The following is a 27,951-nucleotide window of genomic DNA, read 5'->3' as shown; positions in this document are numbered from 1 at the left end:
TTTCCCTGGAGGTTGCCCCCCAGAAAGGTGACTTTTTTTTCCTTAAACACAAGATAGCATATTGTATACATTCTTCTGCAACTTTGTTTTCACTTAAGGACACCATTCTATCCATACAGAAAAATTTTCCCTTAAAAGTTTTTTTCCGTCTTATATATAAAGAGGTATTGTTTTGAATAGGCTATACATTCATTCATAAAAGTACAAAATTTGAGAGATATCTTCTTCCCATGAGGCAGCCACTGATAACAGATTCTTTTGTTACCATGTATATTCTTCCAGATGTACTTTACACATGTGTATATTCTTTCTAGCACTCCTATATATAAAGGTAGTTGCTATACATACTGTACCGAGCCTTGAGTTTTTCTTTCTTTTTTTTTAATAGTATTTTAAAAATTTATTTATTTACATTTACATGTATTTTTGGCTGTGTTGGGTCTTCGTTGCTGTGCGCAGGCTTTCTCTAGTTGTGGCTAGCAGGGGCTACTCTTGGTTGGGGTGCACAGGCTTCTCATTGTGGTAGCATCTCCTGTTGCAGAGCACAGGCTCTAGGTGCGTGGGCTTCAGTAGTTGTGGCACGCGGGCTCAGTAGTTGTGGCTCGTGGTCTCTAGAGCGCAGGCTCAGTAGTTGTGGCACACGGGCTTAGTTGCTCCGCGACATGTGGGATCTTTCCAGACCAGGGCTCAAACCCGTGTACCCTGCATTGGCAGGCGGATTCTTAACCACTGTGCCACCAGGGAAGTCCGAGCCTTTAGTTTTTCATTTAACAGTATCTCATGGAGATTATTTTGTATTAGTACAGTGTAGATTCCCTTATCCATTTTTATAGCTGTGTATTATTCTGTTGTAAAGATAAGCCATAATTTATTTGACCAATCCTCTATTTACATTTTTCTAATCTTGTATAAAAACAGTGCTATAGCGAATAATATGTCATTTTGTACATAATGGTGTAAATTTGTACATCTGCAGTATAAATTACCAAAATATGGGTGGTTCTGTCAAACAGTATGTGCATTTGTAACTTTGACGGCAGTTACAAAATCACCTTCCATAAAGGCTGTACTAATTTTACATTCCAGCAACAATGGAGGAGGGTGTATGTGATCAAATTGCCCAGTCTCAGTGAAGTTTTAACTTGCATTTCTCTTACTATGGGGTGAGGTTGAGCATATTTTCATATGCCAAGAATAATATATTTTTTTCTGATACAGTGTTTTTAAGTTCTGGATTTTGTGTAACCACTAAGAATTTAACATTTTTGAGGCTGTACTCTGCAGATATTTAAAGCAAGAAAAGACGAAATTTAGAGGTTAAGATTAGAAACTCTGGAGTCTTAGGTTTATATCTTTGGCTTTGCTACTTCCCAGCTGTGAGACCTTAGGCAACTTATCTAACCTCTCATTGTCACAACTTCCTTATCTGCAGAACTTGTAGAACTTTTTGTATGTGTTAAATCAGATAATACAGTGAAGACCTTTCACTGTACTTTCATAAAGCACAGTGCCTAGCACATAGTAAGATCACAGGAATGTTAGCTATTATTAGTATGCATTTGTTCAAAAAATGCTATGCTTATAATTATATAATAATAACTAATTTTTTGGGCTTCCCTGGTGGCGCAGTGGTTGAGAGTCCGCCTGCCGATGCAGGGGACACGGGTTCGTGCCCCGGTCCAGGAAGATCCCACATGCCGCGGAGCGGCTGGGCCCGTGAGCCATGGCCGCTGAACCTGCGTGTCCGGAGCCTGTGCGCCGCAACGGGAGAGGCCACAGCAGTGAGAGGCCTGCGTACAGCAAAAAAAAAAAACCAACAACAACTAATTTTTATTAGAGAATTGAAAGAAATAGGCTAAAATATTGCAATTAAGTAACTGATACTAAAAATTATGGGTAATTTGTGTTATTTAAAATATTTTCTAATATCTAATTTTTCTGTAATAGGAATGTATTTTGTAATAGAAAAATATGGTATACCTTTTTTTTTAGAAAGGGAAAATGTTCTCAGGTTTATTGAGATATAACTGATATATAGCACTATATAAGTTTAAGGTATGCAGCATAATGACTTGACATACATATATTGCAAAATGATCACCACAGTAAGCTTAGTTAACATCCATCACCTCATAGAGTTACCAAAAAACTTTTCTTTTTTCTTGTGATGAGAACTTTTAGGATCTACTCTCTTAGCTACTTTCAGATGTACGATACAGCAAGTGTTAACTATAGCCATTGGGTTGTACATTACATCCCCAGTACTTATTTATCTTTCAGCGGAAGTTTGTACCTTTTGACCACTTTCATCCTATTCCCCCTCTGCTGACCCCCAGCTCTGGTAACCACAAATCTGATTTCTTTTTCTATGAGTTTGTTTGTTTGTTTGTCTTTTTAGATTCCACATGTGAGATCATATGGTATTTGTCTTTCTCTGTCTGACTTCATTTAGCATAATACCCTCAAGGTCCGTCTGTGTTGTCGCAAATGTGGCATTCATTATTGTTAAATGATTAATTATTTTATTAAAACCTCTTCCTTCTTTTTCCCATTATAGACAGAGAGTGCATGGGCTGAAGAGTACTCTGAAAAGAAGAAAGGGTCTCACAAGCGTTCAGCGTCGTGGGGCAGCACAGATCAACTTAAGGAGGTCAGAGAAATGGTTCCAAGGAAGTGGGTGTGGAAATTTGATCCCTTCGTTGACTAGTTCCTTGAAGTTGTGAGCAGCAAAGATTTGTCAGTTTCCATTGTTTTTTAATTTTTTTTTTGTTTTTTTTTGGTGGTTTTGTTTACTTGAGAAATAACAGAAAAACAGTTATGTTGAATAAAGATTTGAATGGGGAAATATATGCATAAGTTACTTGATTATATGTTTTTCTTTATTTCTAATGAGAGTCCATAGCTGTTAATATAAATATCAAATGTATAAGATTGTAGTGATACAACAAATTCACACTTACTATTTCTATATACAGTGGTAGTATTTCTGAATTTCAGTAACCCAGTATAACCAAGTTGATTATGGCCCTATGCTATGATTAACATTTTTGTGCCTATAATTAGGACATTTGCATTTTATACATAATGTAGCAATAAAACAGAAAAATTCAGTCAAAGAATAAATAGGATATTGATTGAAATTGTATTTGTTATTTACAGATTGTATCTGAATGCATTTCATGGCTTGAGTTGATTTTTTTTAACAGAGCTGATGTTTATTATGTTTATTCATAATTTTATTATGCTCAGTGGACAGTACATCTCCAGGAACCTCCCAGAGCCTGGGGAGCTTGAGTTGGTTTTTAAATAATACTGTTTACTTTTTGGAGCTGTTGAAGGTTAGGTATTTGTTAAAGAAATCTAATTATAAATAAAATGTGACTCGTAAGTAAAATGAGAGAATATTTATCATTATTTTTGAATTCTTTGTGAAAGCTATAATGTATAATATAATTTATTCTAAATGCTAAAAATTTCATTTGTTTAGTACTTGGGAAGCTTAAAGGCTCAGAATAGTGTTGGAACATAATTTTTTCTTTGAAAGAAAGATATACATTTATGCATATACAGATGTGTGTGTGTATATCTATATGTGTATATAGATATATATATATAAATTTTTTACAATAAATCAGATTTTTGTGGGATGGTTTAAAAACTCAAGAGATTTATTAAGGCTGAATTTTACTAGTTCTTATTAAGCATGGGTATGTTTTATGTAATGTGGAAAACACTCTGACATACTTGTTATTTTTCCCTTTTTCAGATTGCAAAATTACGCCAGCAGTTGCAGAGAAGTAAACACAGCAGTCGGCATCATCGAGATAAAGAAAGACAGTCTCCATTCCATGGCAACCATGCAGCTATTAACCAGTATCAGGTAGGAGCACAGATACCATAAAATCCAGACAAGGGATTTGTTGTTTTCCTGGTGATATGTTATTTCATAGGTAACTGTTCAGGATAAAAATGTCTAAAACTATATTTGAAACAGTGATTAAATACTGAATCACAGCCTTCATTTAAAAAAAACCCAGAATATTAAGTTGACAAAATGATATTTTCCTTTAGTGATCTGTGATATGACTTCTAGGAATTATAGCTAGTTACATAGTTTGGTTTACTATATTTTCGTCTTTATCAGTTTAGTATATTGGAGGCAGAATAATAGACATAATCATTGGCTGTGGAACCAGACCCTGGATAAGTAACCTGTTCTAAGTCTCAGTTTCCTCATGTGAAGAGAGAGGATGGTAATGATACCTGGAGCATAAAGTCTTTTAGTAGGGAAAATCTTTAACTGCTTTGATTCTTTAATTGAACTCTATGAAATGCTCCTGATGGCTCACTCACAGAGCATTTCTCTTAAACTGAATTGAAATTAGATGAGGTCCCTTAGCAAGGAGAGAGCAAGAAATAGTTTGCCAGCTCCACTTACAGGTTGATAGCTTCTGATGATTGTCAAGTGTATGTGGATTGTTTTCAAGAGAAGGTATGGGTAGAGGTACATATTTTTTTAAATTAATTGTGTCTTAAAATATTGATGCATGGGTCAATTTTTTTTTTTTTTTTTTTTCGGTACACAGGCCTCTCACTGTTGTGGCCTCTCCCGTTGCGGAGCACAGGCTCCGGACGCACAGGCTCAGCGGCCATGGCTCACGGGCCCAGCCGCTCCGCGGCATGTGGGATCATCCCAGACCGGGACACGAACCCGTGTCCCCTGCATCGGCAGGCGGACTGTCAACCACTGTGCCACCAGGGAAGCCCCATGGGTCAAATTTGATTCCACAAATTTATAGTTTGATTGTAGTTTCCAATAGCTTTTTTCCATATATAAGGCATTTTTAGTTATAACATACGAATATACATTAACGCATTTAAAAACCTAAACAAACTGCATTTATATTTGGAGAAATAGAAAATGCAAAATTGACAAAACAAGAAATGAAAAGTTTGAATAGATTAATAATTGTCAAAGTTGGAATACTAGTTATTCTGCTCACTCTCAAAGGCTACAGACCCACATGGTTTTACAGGTGAATTTGCCAACCTTCCACTTTCTCTTTAATTCATCCATAAATAATTTAGATGTGTTTCTACGAGATAAGTCCAATGCTTATTTCCAATCCATATTTTTACTCCAAGTAGAATAGAGGTTAAGATTGAGTTTTATTGAATTAAGTGATGGGTTTTAGCAGTTTATAACTTTCTGAAGTGATTTTTTTTAAAGTTGCATTAAAATTAGCAATTAAAGCAATAAAATTATCCAAAATTTTCTTCGTTTTTTCCCTTGCAAGTTGAATTTGCTTCATAAAGATTATTGAAGTTTGCATGAACTTCATTTTTGTCTAATTCTAAAATGTCTCTGTGGAGAAGGTGAGGGGTAGAAAATATAGTAACTTGAAAAATAAATTCATGTAGCTTCACTTTTGTACACTTGACACAACAAACATTTTGACTACTTGACTTGCTTTAGTGTTAATAGCCAATCAGAGATCAGGCACGTGTGCATCATGATAGCTATGGTAGTAGTATTCATATTTAATTGAAACTTTGAGACTGTGAACATGAAAATATCATTCAGTAAGTCATGGGTGTGGCTTTGTTTAGTGGGTTCTCTCTCTTGTGGAGAAAGTACCAATTTGAGATACGTATGCTTTGAGGCTATTCCTCCATCCACGTAACATTTATTAAATGTTGCCATATAACTCGTACTGTAGTACTCATAAGGGGATGCAGTGATAAATGAAATATTGGGGCTTTCTCCCCACCAAATCTCAAATAGATGTAAGTAAACAGTTAATTTTTACACAGTGTATTGAGTGTGTTGATCAGGGAGTGTTCAGAGTGCTATAGAAGGGATATTTATCCTTGGACTGGCCATGAGCCATCTAGAAAGACTTCTAGAGAAAATGGTGTCTAAGTGGTCCCTGAAGGATAAGTAGAATTTAGCCAATTTTCTGGACGTATAAGAAATCATGGCTTCAGGTAGGGGTGGTAGTAAGAGATTAGGCTAGAGAGGTAAATAGTAGCCAGATCTGAAAGTCTTCATGTCTCAGTTGTTAAGAAATTTGGACTTTGTCCTTGAGGCACCAGAGAACTATTTTCTACAATTCAGGGGGTTGATAGGTGATCAGATACACATTTTGTCATGATCATTATGGGTTCAGAGTAGAGAATGAATTTGCAAGAACACAAGATTAGAGGCAGGAGACCATTTGAGAATAGATTTATAATCCACGTAAGAAATGATGGTGAACTAAAGTAAGGTAGAAATTGTGGAGCTGGAGAGAGTGGACAAACCTGAGTGATATTTAGAAACTAATAATTAATAATTGAAGTCTATTAAGTGCTTACAATATGGGAAGCAGTCTACTCTACTTTTGTATATATTATTAGCATTTAATCCTCATCTTTGAGGTGGAGATTGTTATTATCCCCAATTTACAGGCAAGGAATTAAGGCCCAGAGAGATCAAGTATCTTGTTCAAGGTCATATGAGACAGAACTGGGATTCTAATCTAGGCATTTTGACTTCAGAGTCTGAGTTTTTAAACTTTGTTAGCTGATGGTTGATGAGATGGGAATGATGGAGACATAGGAGTAAAAGATAAGGCCAATTCTAGCCTTTAAAACATGATTTAAAAAATATATCTACCTTCCTCACATCCTGTACAAAAGTAACTCAAAATGGTCAAAGGCCTAAATATAAGAGCTAAAACTAAAAGCTCTTAGATGAAAACATAGGCATAAATGTGACATAGGATTAGGCAATGGTTTGTTAGATATGACACCAAAAGCACGAGCAACAATAGAAAAAGTACATAAATTGCACTTTATCAAAATTGAAAACTTTTGTGCTTCAAAGGACACCATCAAAACAGTGAAAAGACATTCCACAAAATAGGCAAAAAATATATAAATCATATATCTGATAAAGCACTTGTATCTAAAATATATAAAGAACTCTTGCAACTCAATAATGAAAAGACAAACAGCCCAATTTAAAAATGGGCAAAGGATCTAAACAGAGAGTTCTCCAAGGAAGATATACAAATAGCCAGTAAGTATGTGAAAAAGATACTTAGCATTATTTGTCAATAAGGAAATGCATACACATTCCAGTGAGATACTATTTCATACCCACTAGGATAGCTAAAACTAAAAAGACAGATAACAAGTGTTAGTAAGGATGTGGAGAAATTGGAACCCTTATTGCTGATAGGAATGTAAAACGGTACAGCCATTTTGGAAAACATCCTGGCAGTTCCTCAAAAGGCTAAATAAACATAGAGTTACTTTATAACCCAGCACTTGCTCTCCAAGGTATGTACCCAAGAGAATTGAAAACATATGTTTACATAAAAACTTGGACACAAATGTTCGTAGCAGCGTGGCTCACAGTAGCCAAAATTTGGAAACAACCCAAATGTCCATCAACCAATGAATGGATAAATAAAATGCAGTAGGGCTTCCCTGGTGGCGCAGTGGTTGAGAGTCCACCTGCCGATGCAGGGGACACGGGTTCGTGCCCCAGTCCGGGAAGATCCCACATGCGGCAGAGCGGCTGGGCCCGTAAGCCATGGCCGCTGAGCCTGCGCGTCTGGAGCCTGTGCTCGGCAACGGGAGAGGCCACAACAGTGAGAGGGCCCGCGTACCGCAAAAAATAAATAAATAAATAAAATAAAATAAAATGCAGTATATCCATACAATGGCATATTATTCAGTCATAAAAAGAAATGGAGTACTGGTACATGCTACCATATGGGTGAACTTTGAAAGCATTATGCTAAGTGAAAGAAGCCAGACACAAAAGAACACATATTATATGATTTCACTTACATGAAATGTCCAGAATAAGCAAACCCACAGGTTGTAGATTGGTGGTTGCCTAGAGCTGGGAAAGTTGGGGGGAAATAGAGAGTGACTGCTAATGGGTGAGGGACTTATTTTTGGTGTGATTCTAAGATCAATTGTGGTAATGGTTGTACAACTCTGTTCAATAACCATTCAGAAGCAAAAGTTGTACACTTTAAACGAGTAAGTTGTATGGTATTGTGAATTATTTTTCAATAAGCTGCTGCAAAAAAAATCTACCAACCAACATAAAAAATAAGTAGATAAAATACAAATATAATTGTCTGGAAATAATAGATTAGATGCTAACACAGAACCCGAAAGTAACCTGGGAGATCATGTAGCTAGAGGATGAGCACAGGTGCCCTGAGATCAGACTGTTTAGTTTAAATCTGGGTCCTGCTTCTTGTTGGCTGTATGAAGTTCCTCGGGTTCTCTCTGCATTATAGTATTACCTGTTAGTGTGTTATACTGAGGATTAAATGCGATAGAATGTTATAAAACAGTTAATGCAATTCTTGACCCATAATAACTGCTCAGTAGATCTTAGGTCGCTTCCAGTTGGATTTTTCACTAGGCTTCTCTGCCAATTTCATATTGGAAGTTATTTTCTAAAGCTTTTATTATCATAAAAATATTTACATGCTTATTACAAAAATTTTAGAAACTAAAAAAGTCAAATAAAAAGATTGTCTCAATCAAGCTGTTATTTTTTTTAAATCAAATAGGAAAAAAATCATCCAGAGTCTCACTCTTTAAAGACAGCTATTCCTTACATTTTTTCTTCTTTTTCCTTTCTCATTCCTTGTTGAGATTCTACCATATGTTAGACTTTATATATTTAAAAAATTTTACTTAATGTGGAAAAATGTTTGTTATTACAGATGCTTCAGGAACATTTTTAATGTTTTAGATTCTGTAGAGCATTTCCCTAATTTTGGCTATTTAGTTGGGTCCAGTTCCTGTGTGCTTAAAACTTTTTATATATTTATGCTTTCCTAGGGGTACATTTTCCATTATTTGGTTAAGAAGTTTGAATATTTGGGAGGGCTCTTTAACTTTTCTCTTCATAGCCTTTCCAAGTTATTACAGATTTTTGGTTTGGAGGGTGTTTTTTGTTTGGAGAAGATTATTGGGAAATTCCTTTAGTATCCCTTAATGATCAAGGACAGTATTGCCCTGCTGATAGCTCATAGTCTATAACCACTGGTTAACAAAAGATCTTTTTCTTGGGCTTACAATGGATTTTTGCAGTTACAAAAGAATTCTCACATACCTTTTTGAGTGGTTCTTTCCCTGGAAATTTGGGGGGTGGGGAACTATTTGTTATGAAGAATAAATGCTGCCAAGTTTTTTAGGAGAGAGAATCTTTTCACATGTCAGTGGTTTCCAAAATTGACAGAGCCCTCAGATACTTACGGTATCGTACTTTTAAGGAGTATTTCAAGAAATATTCTCATTAGAAGATGTAACTAATACATTTCAGGATTGTTTGATTGATGATTAGAGTCAGATATTAGTAACAGAGGAGCGGGAGATGCAGCATCTTCACAGTTGCTTAAACTAATTTAGGAGTGAGAATTTAAAAATCATGCAGGTGTTTCTGGTTGTTATAGCCTCAAGCAAGAATGCCCTCCCATAGGATTTTCTTATTTCTTTATCTGGGCTGGGACACTGTAGTTTTGTAGTAGCTTAGGAGGGTTTGAGAGCAAAGGGATAGTGAGGTAGAAAGGGATAAAAACCTATTTTCATCTGAGAAGTGAGAGGGGCGTTGCACTTTAAAGAGAAAATTGCTGCTCTGCAGTAAAATCTTTGTATGCCAGTCCAGGACATGATTGCTGTTCTTGAAAGTTTTAAGATTTTGGTACTTAGTAATCAAGAGTAGGTGCTTCAGCTGTGACCTTTATTATAGAGTATAGTTGTAGCTTAGAAGAGCTAAGAGGGGGATATCAGATGAAAGGACAGTGATTGCTGGAGGACAGAAATAAAGTAATGCTGACAGGACAGGAGGAATCAAGGCCACATGGAGACCCTCTACAAAAGCCCTTAAGATTGGAAAGCTTTTTTTCCAGTGCTTTCTTATTTTTTTAAAACCATTCTAAACATCAGTTTTGACCTCCCTGTTGTTATATTAGGGTTTCTGGCTCATATTTCTCTCATAGATCTCTGTCGAATTGCTGAACAGACCTTTTTCCATCCTACTTGCCTATCAAGGCACATTTTTCTTCCTTTGAAAATTTAACTGTATATTTCTTTTTCCTGCTCAGCTACTGCTTCAGTAGGTGTTCTTCCCATCTTTCCTGACTCTCTGTGTCATACCACAGTCTTATCCCCACACTTTGAAACAGATACTTAAGTTATAATGTAGATTGACCTCGAATGAAGATTCAGGATTAGCCAACCCTCCTCTTGGAGTTCTTTCTTTGTTGGTTACTTCTCAGCTTTGATGCAGAATTTGATCTTTAAGCTGTAATGTATATAGATATATGGAGAATGTAAATAGAAAAAAAATGTTAAAACAGTGATTCTCTTAATTGAATGGAAAACATTCTGATTTGAGGAGAAAGAATCAAAAATTGAGAAAATAGGAGATCCTTGTTATTTCCAAAGGATAGATCTTAGAAGAGGTAGATTTTGCCTTAGTACATTGAACGATTTTTAACCTTTCAGAGCTATCTAAGGATGACCTCTCAGTTAATATGATAGCCCACTTATATTTGCATACACTGATTTATATTTAGAAATGTAGACTTTATTACAGAAAGCTGTGTGGATATGGGAAAAATAAATTATATACACACACATAGAATTCCTTAAGAGCCCTTGAAATGAAGCATAAAAATTAAAGTATAGTCATTTTTGTTATTTTTAGATATTTTAGAATATAGCTTATGTAAGGAGTAAAATCAAAGGCCTATTATTATCTTTTATTTCTAGAACAATAACAGTATGCTTAATGAAGAAAATCTTTCCCTGGCAGCTTGGGTAGATTTTTTTTCTTCTAATCATATAGCTATTTGCTAGTTAAATGAATTACAGTTGAACCTTTGCTTCATTTATCTAAAATGGTGTGTTGACCTTAGGGAAGTGGCCATTTTCTTTCTTTCTTTCTTTTCCTTCCTTCCTTTCTTTTGCCTTAAATAGATTAAACTGTTGATAAATACTTGCTGCTATTTAGATTACATCTGAGAAAAACTTCTTACCAATTGAGTAGGTTATGACTTCTGTAGCTGCCTGGAAAGGCAGTAACAAGATGTACAGTTAGTTACTATACTGGTGGGTTCCTCTTATGTGCATTTCTCAACATGACACCCAGGAAACTTAAGCTTTCTGTTCTTAGCAAGCTTACTAACAGATCTTTATGATTCTAAAACCTAGGATGGTCAACATTTTGCGGAAACCTTGACAGGTCCTCTTCCCCTTCTAGTCTTCTCCTTCCTCATTTCTATAACTTTAACAGTTATAAACCAAGTGCAGCCTGAAAATGGCATCCAGAGCAAGCCATTATTTATGTTGTTTTGTGACATTTAGGAGAGAAAATTAAGTTTAGAATTTAGTACCTTTCGCTCAGTATAAAAAATAAAGTAAAAGTTCTATTTCTAGTATATATACTAATAACTCCTGAGATCTTTCTTAGTCTGTACCAGTTCCCTGTCTCCTCATTGTTTCCTGACACAGGAAGAGTCCAGGCACAGGAAGGATGACTGCCTGACAGAAATGTTCTAACGTGCCCTCCACTGCAGATTAGTGAGCTGTGGGTTTCTTTTAACCCCTAGGTGCTTTAGTCCAAATCAGTTTCCTGTCACCTCACTATTTTCTATTGCCACTACCTTAAGAGAGGTTTCTTTCCTTCCTTGACCCATCATGAACCAAAACATATTCTTAGCTTTACTCTCCCACTCTTATCCCTGCAGCAAGTACATATCTAATTGGAGAGGGTTTTTTTTTTAAGCCTTTTGTTAGATTATACTTTGGGATTTTACTTCTGTTGCTAAGGAAATGAGGGTGAGAATAGGTTTTTTAAAATTTTCTTTTTCCTTCAAGGTGTTAGTGATAGGTCTTAGTGATATAAAAGACCGATGATAAATAACCAGTTTCAGTGACTCTCTTAGGCATTATTTCACTGAAGTTAAAAGTAGGAAAGTGAAGACCTTGGAATGAGAGTGGGGCAGAGGGTGGAGAATACAAGTTATTACAAGAATGGAACGGAGTAGTGGCCTTTGCTGTTTGCCTTCCTCTTCCTGTCCTGTCCTTATCACAGTTCTGTCACAGGGTGAACCAGTGCTGGATTGCTGATGAGGCTTTCGGGAAGCAAGGGAAGTTACTGGCTTTGTAGCACTAACATGGAAGGATTGAAGAATAGGGTGTGTGAAAGGCAGCTGACAGGGCTGGTCAATACTCAGTTGACCTCACCTAAAAGGGACATACCTAACTTTTGAGGGGTCCCTAAGTCATTTGTGGACTACTTTTTAAAAGATATTCTTCCCACCTTTCATCCATTTCAGCATATAGCTCTCTCTAGGCAAAGACCTAAGGAGACAATATTAGACAGAAAGAACATGATTCAGAATGATTCTTTTAGCTAGTAACTTTTCTTTTTGTTTGTCAATTATCATATAGTAAAATTGACTTTTTTGGGGGGGTTGTCATACAGCTACATGAATTTTAATACATGTATAGATTCATGTAACCATCCACCACAGTCAGGATACTGTGACACAGGATATTGTGTGAGAATAATTCCATCACCACCACTCACCCCAAATTTCCTCATGCTATCCCTTTATACACACACACCCCTCCTTAACCTCTGTAATCACTGATTTGTTCTCCATCACTCTAGTGTTAAATCTTTTTGAGAATGTCCTGTGAATGGAATCGTACAGTATGTAATCTTTTGAGACTTTTCTTTTTTTTTTTTTCGGTACGCGGGCCTCTCACTGCTGTGGCCTCTCCCATTGCGGAGCACAGGCTCCAGACGCGCAGGCTCAGCGGCCACGGTTCACGGGCCCAGCCGCTCCGCGGCATGTGGGATCTTCCCAGACCGGGGCGCGAACCCGCGTCCCCTGCATCGGCAGGCGGACTCCCAACCACTGCGCCACCAGGGAAGCCCGAGACTGTCTTCTTTTACTCAGCAGTAGTGCCTTTGTGATTTATCCAAGTTGTGTATATCAATAGTTTATTCTCTTTTATTGCTGAGGAGTTTTTGGAGATATGAAGAAAATTGCTGTAATCGTTTCCTTGTAGAATTTTGCATAAACATTAATTTTCATTTTTCTAGGGAAAATGCTCAGGAATAGGATTGCTTGTTCATATAGTAATTGTATCTTGAACTTAATAGAAACTGTAAAACTTTTCCAGAATGGTTGTACCATTGTGCATTCCCAACAGCAGTGTTTGAGTATCTCCTTTGCTCTGCTTTCTCATCAGCACTTGGTATTGTCAGTATTTTTTATTTTAGCCATTCAAATAGGTGTGTAGTGACATTGCATCTTGATATTAATTTGCATTACCCTAGTGAACATCTTTTCATATGGTTATTTGCCATCTGTATATCATGTTTGGTAAAGTGTACGTTCAAATATTTTGCCCATTTTTAAATCAGGTTGTTCGTTTTCTTATTACTGAGTTTTGAGATATCTTTATATATTCTGGATACAAGTCCTTTGTTGACTATGTGAGTTACAAATATTTTTTCCCAGTCTGAATTAGTATTTCATTCTTTTGACAGTGTCGTTCATAGGGCAAAAGTTTTTTAAAAAGCAACTTTGAAGATATCGTGTATCATTCTTTTCCTTTTTCCCCAGCTTTATAGAAATATAATTGACACATAACATTGTGTATTTAAGATATGCAGTGTGATGACTTGGTATATGTATATATTGTGAAATTATTACCACAGTAAGATTAGTTAAGACACCCATCACCTCATGTAGTTACCTGTTTTTTCTTTTCTGGTGAGAACTTTTAAGATCTACTCTCTTAGCAACTTCCAAGTATATAATACTGTGTTGTTAACTATAGTTACCATGCTGTACATTAGATCCCCAGAACATATTCATCTTGTAATTGGAAGTTTGTATTCTTAACTGTCTTTACCCATTTCCTCCATCCATCTGCCCCTGGCAACCACCAATCTACTTCTGTTTCTATGAGTTTGGTTTACTTTTATTTTTATTTTAAAATTTTTTTAATTTATTTTTTGAGTTTGTGTTTTTTTTTAGATTCCTCATATAAGTGAGAACATACAGTATACAGTATTTGTCTGTCTGACTTATTTCACTTAGCATAATGCTCTCAAGGTCCATCCATGTTGTCGCAAATGGCAGGATTTCTTTCATGGCTGAATAATATTTCATCGTTTATGTGTGTTCCACATTTTCTTTATCCATTCATTCATCAACAGACACATAGGTTGTTTCCATGTCATAGTTACTGTGAATATTATGAATGCGGTAATGAACATGGAGGTGCAGATATTGTAAGGAGTAAAAATATTTTGCTGCTCAGTTTGGCAATATGAATCAAAATCCTGAAAATCTTTCTTGCATTTTGAGCCATTAGTCCTTCCAGGATTGTATCCTAAGGAAGTATTTACATATGTGTGCAAATACTCATCTAAGAGGATGTTTATGGCAGCATTTTTTTTTGTTTTCTTTTTTTATTTTTGGCTGGGCCGCGTGGCTTGTGAAATCTTAGTTCCCTGACCGGGGATTGAACCCAAGCCGTCGGCAGTGAAAGTGCAGAGTCCTAACCACTGGACCACCAGGGAATTGCCAGTATTTTTTTTGAATAGTGAAAAATTGGAAACTATTTGGCCAATAACAGGACACTGACTTCTTCATACACTTATACAATGAAATACTATGCAGCTATAAAAATGATTTGGTAAATAAGTGTTTTAAAGCATAGAAAGAAATAGGAATTAGGGAATTGGGAAGTAAAATTAGGGAAATAGGAAGTAAAAAAATAAGTTACAAAACACAAGTTACAATCTATTTCTGGTTAAAAGTGTCTATGCACAGAAGAAAAGGGCTAGATAGAAGGATATTTATCAAATTAGTAACAATCCCATTTATTTTTCTTCAGTGAATACTTATTACTTTTGCAATAAAGAAAACAATGCCATTTAAAAATAGTGTCTCAGAGTAAAGTTTTTATGGCCATATTCAAGTTCTCTCAAGCTACTGTATCTCAGGATTAAGTTTAAGTAGTCTCTTTAGAGTGTTGAAAACTAAAAATGAAGAATAAAGCTAAGGGTGAGTGTATCAGTCAGCATGGGCTACCATAGTGAAATACCATAAGCTCGAGTGGCTTAAACAACAGAAATTAATTTACTCATGGCTCTGGAGACTGGAAGTCCAAGATCAAGGTGCCAGCAAGGTTAGTGTCTGGTGTGAGATGTCCCCTTGGGCTGCAGATGGCTGCCCTCTCATGTGCTCAGATGGCCTTTCCTTGGTGCGTGTGTGTGGAGGGGGAGAGGAAGAAGAGCACAAGTGAGTGAGCTCTCCCGTGTCTTTTCTTACAAGGACACCAATTCTGTTGGATCAGGGCCCCATTCTTATGACCTCATTTAACCTTAATTACTTCCTTACAGCCCCCATCTCCAAATATAGCCACATTGGGGGTTAGGGCTTCAATATGTGAATTTTAGGGGGATACAGATACTCAATTCATAACACCAGCCTTGTCAAATAAGCATCACGTCTGTTCTAGATTCTGTTAGGCAGTGGCAATAAGGAGATGAGTAAGACATAGTTTCTCCTCTCAGGTTGGTTGCAGAAAAATAATCTAAAAGAAAAATATATCACCTGAGATTCCTCTACCCAAGTATAGCTTTTTACTCTAGACATTTTGGAAGAATAGTCTTTTTGTGTGTGTGAAATATAAATGTGTGTGTGTTGCATATGTATATATTGGCTTTTGGTCAGATAAACTTTCAGAGATAAAGGAAGAGTGTTCTTTAACTCCACTTTTGTGAAATATTTGGGATAGATGAGACTTTGTTCCAATAGGTAGAACAGAAAATGCTGAGAAATTAGTTGCTTTTTTTCCCCTGAACATAGCATTTGTGTTTTGGTTTTTTAAAAATTTTTATTGGAGTATAGTTGATTTATACTATTGTGTTAGTTTCAGGTGTACAGCAAGTGAATCAGTTATACGTATACATATATCCACTCTTTTTTTTTTCAGATTCTTTCCCATATAGGCAGTATCTATGTTTTTATTTGAAGAAAGAGGGAATCAAAAGAAATATGAGAGCTAAACCTTTGAAGACCTATATGAATAGTTTTAATCAAGTTTTACTCCCATGATTTTCTGTTTGTAAATTTGCAAAATAATTCTCTCATTCACCTTTTAAAAATCTCATTGTTCTTATAGGCCACTCTTTGTTACTTGGAATTTATAGTTTAGCTGACGTGAGGTGATGTGAAATTTAAATTTTGTTAAGTATAGAGTGTCATTGAGTTCAGGTTTTATTTTCCAACCAGTACTTGATCTGTGATGCTGTTGTGCTTTAGCCACCTGCCAAGTTGGGTGGAGAGTTGTTACCACTCATGGAATCTGAAGGCGTCTAACCAGGACAAGTTTTCAGAGAAAAGGAAGTAGACCAAGAGAATAGACATATGGCCTTGATTTCATGGCAAAGACATGGCAAAGATTTCCTCAACAAACAATTTTGGAAATGGTATATCAGTGCCCCAAAGATCTACCATGTAGAGAATGACTCAAAGATGTGGACTTGAAAAAAATTTAATTATATAAATTTTCTCTATAAAACACTATAGAATATCTAAACTTAAGATTTGTCATATTCCTTCCTTTGATAGTGGATATTGAGACTAGAAGATGGGACAGAAAGAAGAGAGATGGAAGTGAAAAGGAAATAAGTAATATGAGAAGCTTGAGGGTATGGGGAGAAGACTGGGGAACAGAAGGATTGAAAAGCGGGAAAGTTAGAAGATTCCATATGTAGAAGAAAATAAATGGTACTTGAAAAAATTTATGGAAAGAGAAGAATAAAATAGGGAAAACACAAATTCATAATAGGGAAAACACAAAATAAAAATTGTAGCTGTTTGTTGTTTACTGAGGATCCATCTGTTCTGGGCCAGGCACTGCACCCCTGTCCTCTCGTTTCATTCTCAGAACCACTCTCTGAGGTGGAGTGCCGTGTTCTCATATTACATGTGAGGAAGGTGAGACTCGGGGCCCAACATAACTAAGCAATGAAGAAGTGCTGCCTCAGCACTCCAGATTGAAGCTTTCCCTTTGATTTCCCTTTGACTTTTTTTCTAACAAATGTCTTGCTTTGGTTTCCCAGGATTTTTGTGTTGTGCTTTTTTCTCTCTCTCTCTCTTTTTTTTAATTACAAAGGTGTGCAGGAATAAAAAAGGAGAAATACAGGTTTAACATTAAGTTCTGTGTCAGACAACAAGGTTATCAAATGAAACTAGTGGTAACTGATTAGAGGCCCTGTTACTACCTTTGTTTCCTTGCTTCCACTTTTCTCTGAGAGGGAGGTTTTCCAAAGAAACCTCCCTAAATGAAGGATAGATTAATCACATTTCTTTACCAGACAGCAGGACAATACAAGATGATCTTCTGGCACACTGTTGCTATGAACTTTGGCAGATACCTCGCAATTCTTGTTTCATATTTTATTTTGAGTATTTGTCAGGAAACCAAGTGACATCCTGTAATATAATCAGATATTTCTTTTCAAAAGTAATACTGTGCCAGTGGGAAATTTTTTTAAAAAAAATTAGAGATAGGCTTTGGAGCAAAACATATTAATATCATTACAATGACAGTACAAATAAATTTCACAGGGAAGTTATTCTGTAATCTTGCTACTGTGTATGGACTTTGGAAGTGATTTTATTTTTCCACCAAAATATTTTTCTTTTTTTTTTGATAAATTACTGTTTGTTGTTTACTTCCTGGAATATATATAATTATGGCACTAGAGGACTTTAAAGTTATGTTCTGAAACCTGAACTCTGTTATAAAGGAATATCTGAGGTTAACATTCTTTTAGTATTTTCCTTTATCTCTATACCCTTTATAGTCCCTCATAGATGTGAATAAACTTCTGAAATTCTCCCTTGATTGTCTGGGGTTTTGGCTTTAAATTATATTTCATGTATACCAAGGAGCAGGTTTGGGTTTTCACAGTTTTTGTGAGGCCTATAAATTTTATTTTGATTTATTTTAGAGTTAACCATGTCAAATGGAAGTATGCTTCCATCTAGAGAACTTAAAGGTAGTATTAAGTGTATCTTCTCCCACCTCCACCACTTTTTCTTAAGGCTCCTGTTCCAAAGAGTGCACTTATTCCAGTAATTCCCATCACCAAATCAACAGGCTCCCGGTTCCGGAATAGTGTGGAAGGATTGAATCAGGAGATTGAAATAATAATTAAAGAGACTGGGGAAAAGGAAGAACAACTTATAGTAAGTACTCTTGTATCTTAAAATCATTCATACATTAACTTTTCTAATTATTAAGAAAATTCACAGTTTTGGTTTCTGTATTTACATGGGCTTCTTCCTTGTTGAGAATGAAAATTTTCTCTTTTGAAAAACTTTGACCTTTGCAAGTGAATGAAAAGTCCTCATTTCTTTGCATCTCATAGAAGCAACTGATGTGACTTAAATTTGGATCCTTGAACAGAAACTATTTTTTGTTTTTCTGTATTTAAAAACCCCTAGACAGGTGATATGCTTCTTATTGGCTATAACTCTGTTTAACAGAAGTTTAGCTTATGAGTTTGTTGGGGAGGGAGGGATATGACATGGAATACTTTCTAAAGTATGAATCTACCTCTTGCTTATGTTAGTCACTGTTTGGTTGACTGTATCATCGAAGCACAGTTCTGCTTACCTATAATACACATAAGAATGTGTATTCTATTAACTATGACACGCACAAGAGTGGTTCATATATAAGACAGTGATAAAATTTCCTGTTTATATTTAAAACCATGTCACAGTATATTTAAGCTTTCATTCTTCAGTGAAAGAGAAATTGGGGAGTTTAAAGTAGTGTTTTATTGACACCTAAGATTCTCTCCCTTAAGATTACAGGTTGGTTTAGCTTAGAGAAAACGCAACTGCCCACACCCTCTCCTCCTTCCCTCCTCCACTGAATGACGGGGAAACTTTCTTTGATGTAATAAAGGTAAATGTACCAAAGGTATACAGGGAGCTGGTTTCCCTGCTGAGTGAGTCACACAAGCTTCCCTCTGAGTGTTCTCCTTGATTTCCCTGTATAATTAGCACTGCTGTGATTAAGCTTTCTCTCACTTAGGAAGGTTTCTTTGAAAACCCTGTTCTTGAAGGAAGTGGGCAGGGGTAGAAAGCAGCAGGGTCTGTCATCAACTATGACTAGTTCACACAGTGGATAACCTTTTCTTCTAATGTGGAACCTAGAGTTACACCTAGATTTCTCCTCTTTTATAATGGCCTGTTTTTTTATAATTTTAAAAATAATAGCACATGGTAAGCAATTCAGTGCAGTTCATTCTTCAGCAAGCACTGACCACTCATGTGCCAGACCCTGAGAATACAGAGGCTCTGTCTGCCGCTCAGTGTCCAGCGGGGAACAGATGAGACAGGGGTGTCCCCACAGAGCAACACAGAGGCTTCTTTCTCGCGAGGCCTGATGAGAGGGTTTCTGACTTTTGAGTCTTCTGGAACAACAGGGGAAGGGTGACGTTAGGTGCCTTTCAAAATCAATGACAGGGACTTCCCTGGCGGTCTAGTGGTTAAGACTTTGTGCTTCCACTGCAGGGGGCGCAGGTTCAATCCCTGGTCGGGGAAGTAAGATCCCACGGGCCATGCGGCACGGCCAAAAAATTAAAAAAAAAAAAATTCCAAAAAGTTCCAAAATCCAAAACTTGAATTTGCCACACACCAGCAACTATTTACATAGCATTTGCATTGTATTAGGGTATATAAGAAACCTAGAGATGATTTAAAGTATACAGGAGGATGTGCATAGGTTATATGCAAAATCAATGACAAAAATACTTACGTTTTTAAAATTTCATAACAGCCACAAGATATTCCAGACGGCCATCGTGCACCTCCGCCCCTTGTGCAGAGAAGCAGCAGCACGCGCAGCATCGACACGCAGACCCCCGGCGGGGCAGAGCGGGGGAGCAACAGCAGCAGCCGCTCCCAGTCTGTGTCCCCCACGTCCTTCCTCACTATCTCCAACGAGGGGAGCGAGGAGAGCCCTTGTTCGGCTGATGACCTGCTTGTTGATCCCAGGGATAAAGGTACAGTGCAGGAGGAGTTTGCTACCAGATGATAAGTGAATACCACGTGTTGTATCATGCATTCTGTTCATTTTCTAGCAGAGCATACACACTTAGGGCTACTAAGATAATTACTTTGAGATGTGTTCAAACATAGATTTAAAAAAATTGGAGTACAAAACAGTAGGTTTTACTGTGGTGCTCAGGTGATGGTCTAGTTGGGTAGGTTATGGGCTTTTGTTTGTACCTTTTTTTTTTCCTTTTTTGCACTTACTAATACAAGTTCCTTATTAGTGAGAGACATTCTTTTTGGTATAAATGAGATAAACATTTGTCCTGATAAGCATTTGTTCTCTATCACCTTAGTTGTCATGTTTTTACAATCTTACTACTTTTTAATTGAATGTGAAACCTTCAAGTTACAGTAGTGTGTTTTAGGATCTGTATTTGTGATATTTCTTTTTTTTTTTTTTTTTTGCGGTACATGGGCCTCTCACTGTTGTGGCCTCTCCCGTTGCGGAGCACAGTCTCTGGACGCGCAGGCCCAGCGGCCATGGCTCACGGGCCCAGCCGCTCCGCAGCATGTGGGATCTTCCCAGACCGGGGCACGAACCCGTGTCCCCTGCATCGGCAGGCGGACTCTCAACCACTGCGCCACCAGGGAAGCCCTGTGATATGTCTAACAAGAATTAAGCTGACTTATATCAATGCAAGATGAGTATTCCAGGCAAGCCTGGAGTAAAAGGGGGTGGTGGTGGGCTACTTACAGTATTAAACCACTTGCCTGACTCAGAAAGTAATTGGAGACATAGCACTTTGCATATTAGTTACTAATAATATTCTTACCTTTTAAAACAAATAGGGTCTTTCATCTCTCTGTATCAGGGCAGTGTTTTTTTAGCCTAATCATAGTTATTATTACATGAACTTGAGAGCAATAATAAGATATTTATTATTAAATACATTCTACAGCTTAGTTTAGTAGTCATTCATTTAGAACTTTCTACTTGGAATGTGTTGAATGTCCTGAAATGTTCCATGTCCAATGACAGCTGTTCATTACTGCCAGTCACCTAAAGTACTTAGACTGTAGCAAGTACAGAGGATATAAGATTTTCTGAAGAAGTCACTTCAGACAGTGGGCAGTTGTAAAATTTTATTATTTGGACCCTTTTTTGTCATCTTCTAGGTTAAATAAAACATGGCTATTCCAGACCAACACCCCAGACCAATTAAATCACAACCCCTGGGGACAGGACACAGGCACTAGGCGTTTTTGGTGCCCCCAGGTGATTCACCTGCACAGAAGTTTGACACCCACTGAACTAAATCCTTTGATTGGGCCATGTGTTTCTTGTCAGGAGTCGCCATAATTACTTCTGATACTTATTGTGAAGATTAAAAGGGATAGTGAGGGCTCCCCTGGTGGCGCAGTGGTTGAGAGTCCGCCTGCCGATGCAGGGGACACGGGTTTGTGTCCCGGTCCGGGAAGGTCCCACATGCCGCGGAGCAGCTGGGCCCGTGAGCCATGGCCACTGAGCCTGTGTGTCTGGAGCCTGTGCTCCGCAACGGGAGAGGCCACAACAGTGAGAGGCCCGCGTACCGCAAAAAAAAAAAACAAAAAAAAAACGGGGATAGTGAATGCAGCCCCTGGTACTTAGCGCTCAATCAGATGTACCCCTCTCCTCACAAACTAAACCATGGCTATTGTAATCTGTCCCTTGATTTCCCATACTTTCTACTTTTACTTCAATAACATATACGAACTCCATAAGTTTTATGTCCTGCTGTATTTGACTTTAGGAGACTAGCGACTGGTTAGCTCCTCTGATTTCTTTTATGAGAAAGGGCTACAGTGCTATATTGCCAGCAAGGAATTGTAGTTTAGTTGGCACAGTCAGACTCTACATTTAGGACACTTAGGGAACATGTCTAGAATTTCAAGTTAATATAATAGAAACTGAGGACATCAGCACTGGACGGGCATACCAGAGTCAAGAAGTGTTCCCTTTGGTAGGGTTAATTTAGAAAGATTTCAAAAACTTTGAGCCAGACTTTGAAGGAGGTTTGGGAAAATGTATGGAGAAGGACCTCTTAGGTATAGAGAAGTTTGTAGGCAAAAGAAAGTCTTCGGCATATAGTGTGCATATGGATCTGACCACCTGCAGCAGAGACTGTGGCCAGAGGCACAGAGAAATCAAATAGAGTGATTCTGAGGGGCAGACCAAGAGTGAATGATACACAACCAGTGAAGAACCATTTCAGTTACTTGTCCTGGGAAGAATGGAAGTGGCATTTGAGCCCAATATGCTGTGTACAGAATAGAAATATGGCAGAGTGTTCAGTGCTGAGGAGTAAGTGATGGTAGGTTAAATAATAACCTACCTAGGCTGTGGTGATGGTAAGTAGAAGAAAAATAAAAATCTCTTACTTGTTTATGCATTTATTTAACAAACATTATCTCCTCTTTACCAGGAATTGTGTTAGGTAGTGGGGTGATGTGGATGAATGAAGCACTATTCCTTACCCTCGAGTTATTCATGGTGTAGGGGGAGGCCAAGAACAACCCAATACAGTATGACTCCGCACGTATGTGCTAGTGTTTCTCACTAATCCAGCATGTCGTTTCTTGCAGATAATGGGAACAACTCTCCTTTGCCCAAATATGCAACCTCACCAAAACCTAACAACAGTTACATGTTCAAAAGGGAACCTCCTGAGGGCTGTGAGAGGGTCAAAGTCTTTGAGGAATGCTCGTAAGTATCCCCCATCATCCCTCCCCCCAAAAAACTTTTATTATGAGAATTTTCAAATAGGCTGAAGAACAGTACAGTGACCACCCATAGATCCACCACTAGATCCTATAGTTAACATTTTGCTTAGTTTTTGCTGAACTGTTTGAAAGTACGTTGCAGACATGACATTTAACCTCAAATGCAGTTTAATATTCATTTCCTAAAAGTAACCACGGTAAAAGTAACCACTCCTACATAACCACAGTACCATTGTCATACCAAAGAAAATTACAGTTATGCTTAATATGAACTAATATCCAGTTGTTATTCACGTTTCCTCAGTTGTCCCCAGCGTATCACCCACGGTTAGTTTTGAACCTGTAAACAGTCAGCTCCACACATTGAATTTAGCATTGTATTTATTCAAGGTAAACCACGGATCTCAACGCAGGGTGGGTTTCCTTCTCTCAAGGATCAAATTCCCTCCAGTTTTTAACTACTTATAGTCTCCAGTTCTCTAAACAATTAAAAAAAATATTTTCCTGCCAACATGGGGAAGAGAATCCTATTACTTTGCAGAAACATGTTCCTGTGATGAAGATCACGGAAGAAGCAGAATTTTAAACGGTGTCTGGTACCCTTGGTATGCGATCTTCTGTGCTCATATATTTCTGTTGGCTAGTACTCTAGTCAGGTACTCATAGTTTTAGACTCAGAGTCTGCTCAGCAAGCATTGCAACTTTGTGTTTTCAGTAGCTATGGCCCCTTGCTTTGGAAGTGGTGGCTACAGGGTTGCAGGTATGTATGAAACTGAGCAAATTAGCTGATGAACATTATTTGAGGAGAGGATGATGGTACTTATATAAACCTCACCTTCCAGTCTCACTATCGCTGCAAGTCTAAAAGCCATCCTCTGGCTTTTTCTCACTATGAAACCAAAACTACAATGTGGAGATTGTCCAGCCTTGTCTGAATCACATAATGTATCTTTTTCTTCCATCATGAACATCTTAGAATCCTTTTGTTCCTCTCTGTTCCCCCTCTGTCAGTGCTTCCTTTAATCTAAATTCTGAGTAATTTTGCCACACAAAGAGCATTGTTTTTTAATCCCTTCACCTCCTCTACTAGGAGATCCCAGCTGTCAGTCTCCTATCTGCTTTTGTGACAGTAATTGAAAACTCCATTTTAGCAACTGCTTATTTTTTTCACCATGTAAGTCTAAAAACTTGACTGGTGCCAGAGAGTTTAAGCAGTATTTCTCCACGTGCATAGACTCCCTGCATCATAATCATCTGGGTTATTAGTTAAAACTGCAGGTTCCCAGGTCCCATCCCAGGCCTAATGAGTAAAAATATGGATGTAGGTAGGACCTAGATTATGCATCTTTAACAAACCTCATAGGATTTTTATGCTTGACTTGAAAATGCTGGCTTAGACCTTTTCATGAGAGTTCTTAAGAAATGGAGTCATTCTTTTAAGTAAAAATCAAATGGTTCACATGGAACCTTATGGAGTTGAAATCTTTGGTTGACGTATTGGTGATTCAGATGTGCCTAAGTGCAGAGAAATGGCTGATGGACTTAAAAAGCAGTTTGAATTTCTGTGTAAATGACTTTGAGTGAATATTGGTTGTGTGGGTTGGTGTCCTGTGGTATCTGCCTTAGACTATTACATTTGGAAAATTTCTCAATAACTGGAGTATATACATACAACTATGTTATTTGTTTCTAAAGGGAAGGAAGAAAGGATGGGATGTGTGTGTGGATGGATAGATAGATCAAAGAAACATAAGGTAAACCCTGACATATAAAATGTTTTATGGCACATCCATCTGTTATTAGAAGGTAAACCTAGTCTTTTTTAAATGTGCATAGTTTATTATAAATTTTACTGATATAAAGGATGTGTAGCACATGGAAATCTATTCATTTTTAAATATCTTAATTATATTCCAAAAAGAAATTAACAGCGGTAACCCAATCGTGGATTTCTTAGAGGTAATTTTAACCTATCAATAAAACAAGTTACTCAAAGTCTAAAAAATTGGTTTCTTTTTGCCCCAGTTATGTCATAATTAGAGCAAAACTGGATGCACTAGCATTAAAGCAAGGGTAGATTATTGGTCCTATTTTTTTTTTTTTTTTTTTTTTTTTTGCTGTACGCGGGCCTCTCACTGTTGTGGCCTCTCCCGTTGCAGAGCGCAGGCTCAGCGGCCATGGCTTACGGGCCCAGCCGCTCTGCGGCATGTGGGATCTTACCGGACCGGGGCACGAACTCGTGTCCCCTGCATTGGCAGGCAGATTCTCAACCACTGCGCCACCAGGGAAGCCCCTGGTCCTAATTTTTAAATTTTATCTTAATCATTCTTTAAAGTATACTTTTCTCTCCAAGTCTTAGTTTTGGTTTAAAGATAATAACTCTGACCTGAACCAGGGGTTGGAGTCAGTGAGAGGTTGATCTCTGGTTTTTAGAAATGTATGTTTATTTACCTGAAAGAAAACAGGTAGTTGGATTTGGGCCCAGAAAGGGCAAGACCAGATTTTGCATTTCTTTTTTTTTTTTTGATACAGCACAGACCATAGCCATGCCAGTTGCACTTAGCAAGTCCTTTTTTTTTTTATAGCTAATATGGCACCAGAGGCATAGTCTTTTATTTATTTAATTTAATTTATTTTTGGCTGCGTTGGGTCTTAGTTCATGCGGGATCTTCATTGTGGCATGTGGGATCTTTCATTGTGGCACAAGGGCTTGTTTCTAGTTGTGGAGTAGGGGCTCCAGAGCACGCAGGCTCAGTAGTTTGAGGCACATGGGCTTAGTTGCCCCACGGCATGTGGGATCTTAGTTCCCCGATCAGGGATTGAACCCGCGTCCCCTGCATTGGAAGGCGGATTCTTTACCACTGGACCACCAGGGAAGTCCCAGCAAGTCCTTTTTAATGAAGTCACATATGCTGTTTCCTGATCCCAATTAATGAACTCCTTGACCTTAGTTACCTTAGATTCCTAGATATTTTGGCTTCTTTTCAGTATAGAGATTTTTTAAAAAATATGACATAACCCCTTCTTTTCTTCCTTTCTTTCCATCCCTCCCATTTTAAGTAATTTGGAATCACCATTTCTTAGCTACTAATTTATTCCTGAATTTAAAAAGAAAATACATAAGCCTTTAAAAAAATACCAAAGAATTCCTCACATCAGTATGAAAATAGCTATAATAATTATCCATCCTGACCATCTGTTTCTCAGAAAGTCAGCTAGCAAGCAGTTATGTTTATTTTGAGATACAATCCTTTCGGAATAACTTCTTAAGGAAAAAGTAAAATATTTAAACTAGTTCTGAGGGTTTCTGTGTACACGTGTGTGTATGTGTGTTTTGGTTTTTTGATATGTATGGTTCTTAAATTGAAGAAAACTTTGAAGTAGTATTAGTACCTGCAGTTTCTAGTAGCATAAGTATAATACTGGTCATACACCCCAGGGGTGGGTAACGAGTTTCTTGGGGAATCTGCTCCTCGAAGTTAAATGGAGTGAAAAATGATTCCTTTTGGTGGGTTGGGGTCATGACTGGAGGAGGGGTGGTGATGCCTTTTTTTTTTTTTTTTTTTTTTTTACTGTTAGTGTTCTGTTTCTTGATCTGGGTGCCAGTTAGACAAGTTGTTATTGTTTACGTTATTTTGTGTGAGATCTGTCATAAGTCTGTTTTCGTAAAAGCAGAAAGGAAGTTAAACTGATTTTAGATTCTGTCATTAAAAAATGTCCAAGTCAGAAGTTTGTATCTCAGAAATGTGTGGTTTCATCTTCAAGATCCATTAGCAGCCATGTGTCTTAAGTGATTTTTAAGACAGTTTTATCTTTTTAATAAGATAACCTCAAACAATAAATAAATTAATTAAAAATCTAGGCCTCATTTGGAGGAGGGTATAAAAATTGATTAGCCCTTTTTCTCCTAATATAAGAATGAAGAATTGAAGAATATAATTGAATATAATTGAAGAATATAATTCTTCAAAAGAAAATACAAGCATTATTTAATTATAGAAACATAATCTCGGACTTCCCTGGTGGCACAGTGGTTAAGAATCCCCCTGCCAGTGCAGGGGACACAGCTTCAAGCCCTGGTCCAGGAAGATCCCATGTGCCGCGGAGCAGCTAAGCCTGTGCGCCACAACTACTGAGCCAGCGCTCTAGAGCCCACGAGCCACAACTACTGAGCCCATGTGCCACAACTACTGAAGCCCGCGTGCCTAGAGCCTGTGCTCTGCAACAGAAGCCACCGCAGTGAGAAGCCTGTGCTCAGCAACAGACCCAACACAGCCAAAAATAAATAAATGAATAAATAAATTTATTTAAAAGAAAAAGAAACATGGGGCTTCCCTGGTGGAGCAGTGGTTGGGAGTCCGCCTGCTGATTCAGGGGACACGGGTTCGTGCCCTGGTCCGGGAAGATCCCACATGCCGCGGAGCGGCTGGACCTGTGAGCCATGGCCGCTGAGCCTGTGCATCCGGAGCCTGCGCTCCGCAACGGGAGAGGCCACAACAGTGAGAGGTCTGCGTACCGCAAAAAAAAAAAAAAAAAAAAATAAGAAACATAATCTCAACTTCCTATCTTCTTTAAGGAATTGAAATCCATGCTGTCAGTAAAAACAGAGGAGTGTGTGCTCTTCTTATCATAATATATCCAAATACACATGTGGCCCTAGATGTACTCAAGTATTAAGTTTCCATTGTATCCAAGAAAGAACAATACACAAGAAAAACAAATTTAAACAATGTAATTTTTTTCTTTTTAAATTATTATACTTGCCAAAGCTATCCATGGGTAGTATTCACTATTTTTTTTTTTTTTTAGTATTCACTATTAATCAATAAAATATACCCACCCAAAGCAAAATATGCCCACCCAAAAACGTTGTGCTTGGAACTTTTTCTTTTTTTGCACCTACTCCGCAGGTCTGTTGTTTATTCATTCTTTCAAACCCAGTTCAGATGTTACTTCCTCTAGAAGCTACCTTCCTACCAAACTCCCTCTCTTTCTCTGTGCCACAGGTTATCCACTCCCTTTTTCTACCCCTAAACCTTTTACAAACCATTTTTAT

The 27,951-nt window shown here is 37.6% G+C and overlaps 1 protein-coding gene across 5 annotated transcripts in view; it reads left to right on the top strand.

The window, feature by feature from the left end:
* Positions 1-27,951, top strand: part of FAM117B (family with sequence similarity 117 member B) — a 91,784-nt gene that overhangs the window by 56,390 nt on the left and 7,443 nt on the right. For 4 of the 5 annotated variants that reach the window (XM_089915937.1, XM_089915938.1, XM_022567439.2 and 1 more), the window contains exons 3-7: positions 2,558-2,650; positions 3,767-3,880; positions 18,171-18,314; positions 19,918-20,143; positions 22,758-22,878. In XM_089915937.1, coding sequence (XP_089772063.1) covers positions 2,558-2,650; positions 3,767-3,880; positions 18,171-18,314; positions 19,918-20,143; positions 22,758-22,878 — 698 coding nt within the window. The remainder of the gene's footprint in view (positions 1-2,557; positions 2,651-3,766; positions 3,881-18,170; positions 18,315-19,917; positions 20,144-22,757; positions 22,879-27,951) is intronic. The other variant, XM_089915936.1, reaches the window with a different exon arrangement.

The sequence above is a fragment of the Delphinapterus leucas genome, chromosome 8 (genome assembly GCF_059928025.1).
Source record: "Delphinapterus leucas isolate spDelLeu-1000000601 "Yukka" chromosome 8, BTC_Dleu_Yukka2, whole genome shotgun sequence".
Lineage (NCBI taxonomy): Eukaryota > Metazoa > Chordata > Mammalia > Artiodactyla > Monodontidae > Delphinapterus > Delphinapterus leucas.
Note: the sequence above shows the minus strand (reverse complement) of the source record. Positions and strands in the feature narration are given on the sequence as shown.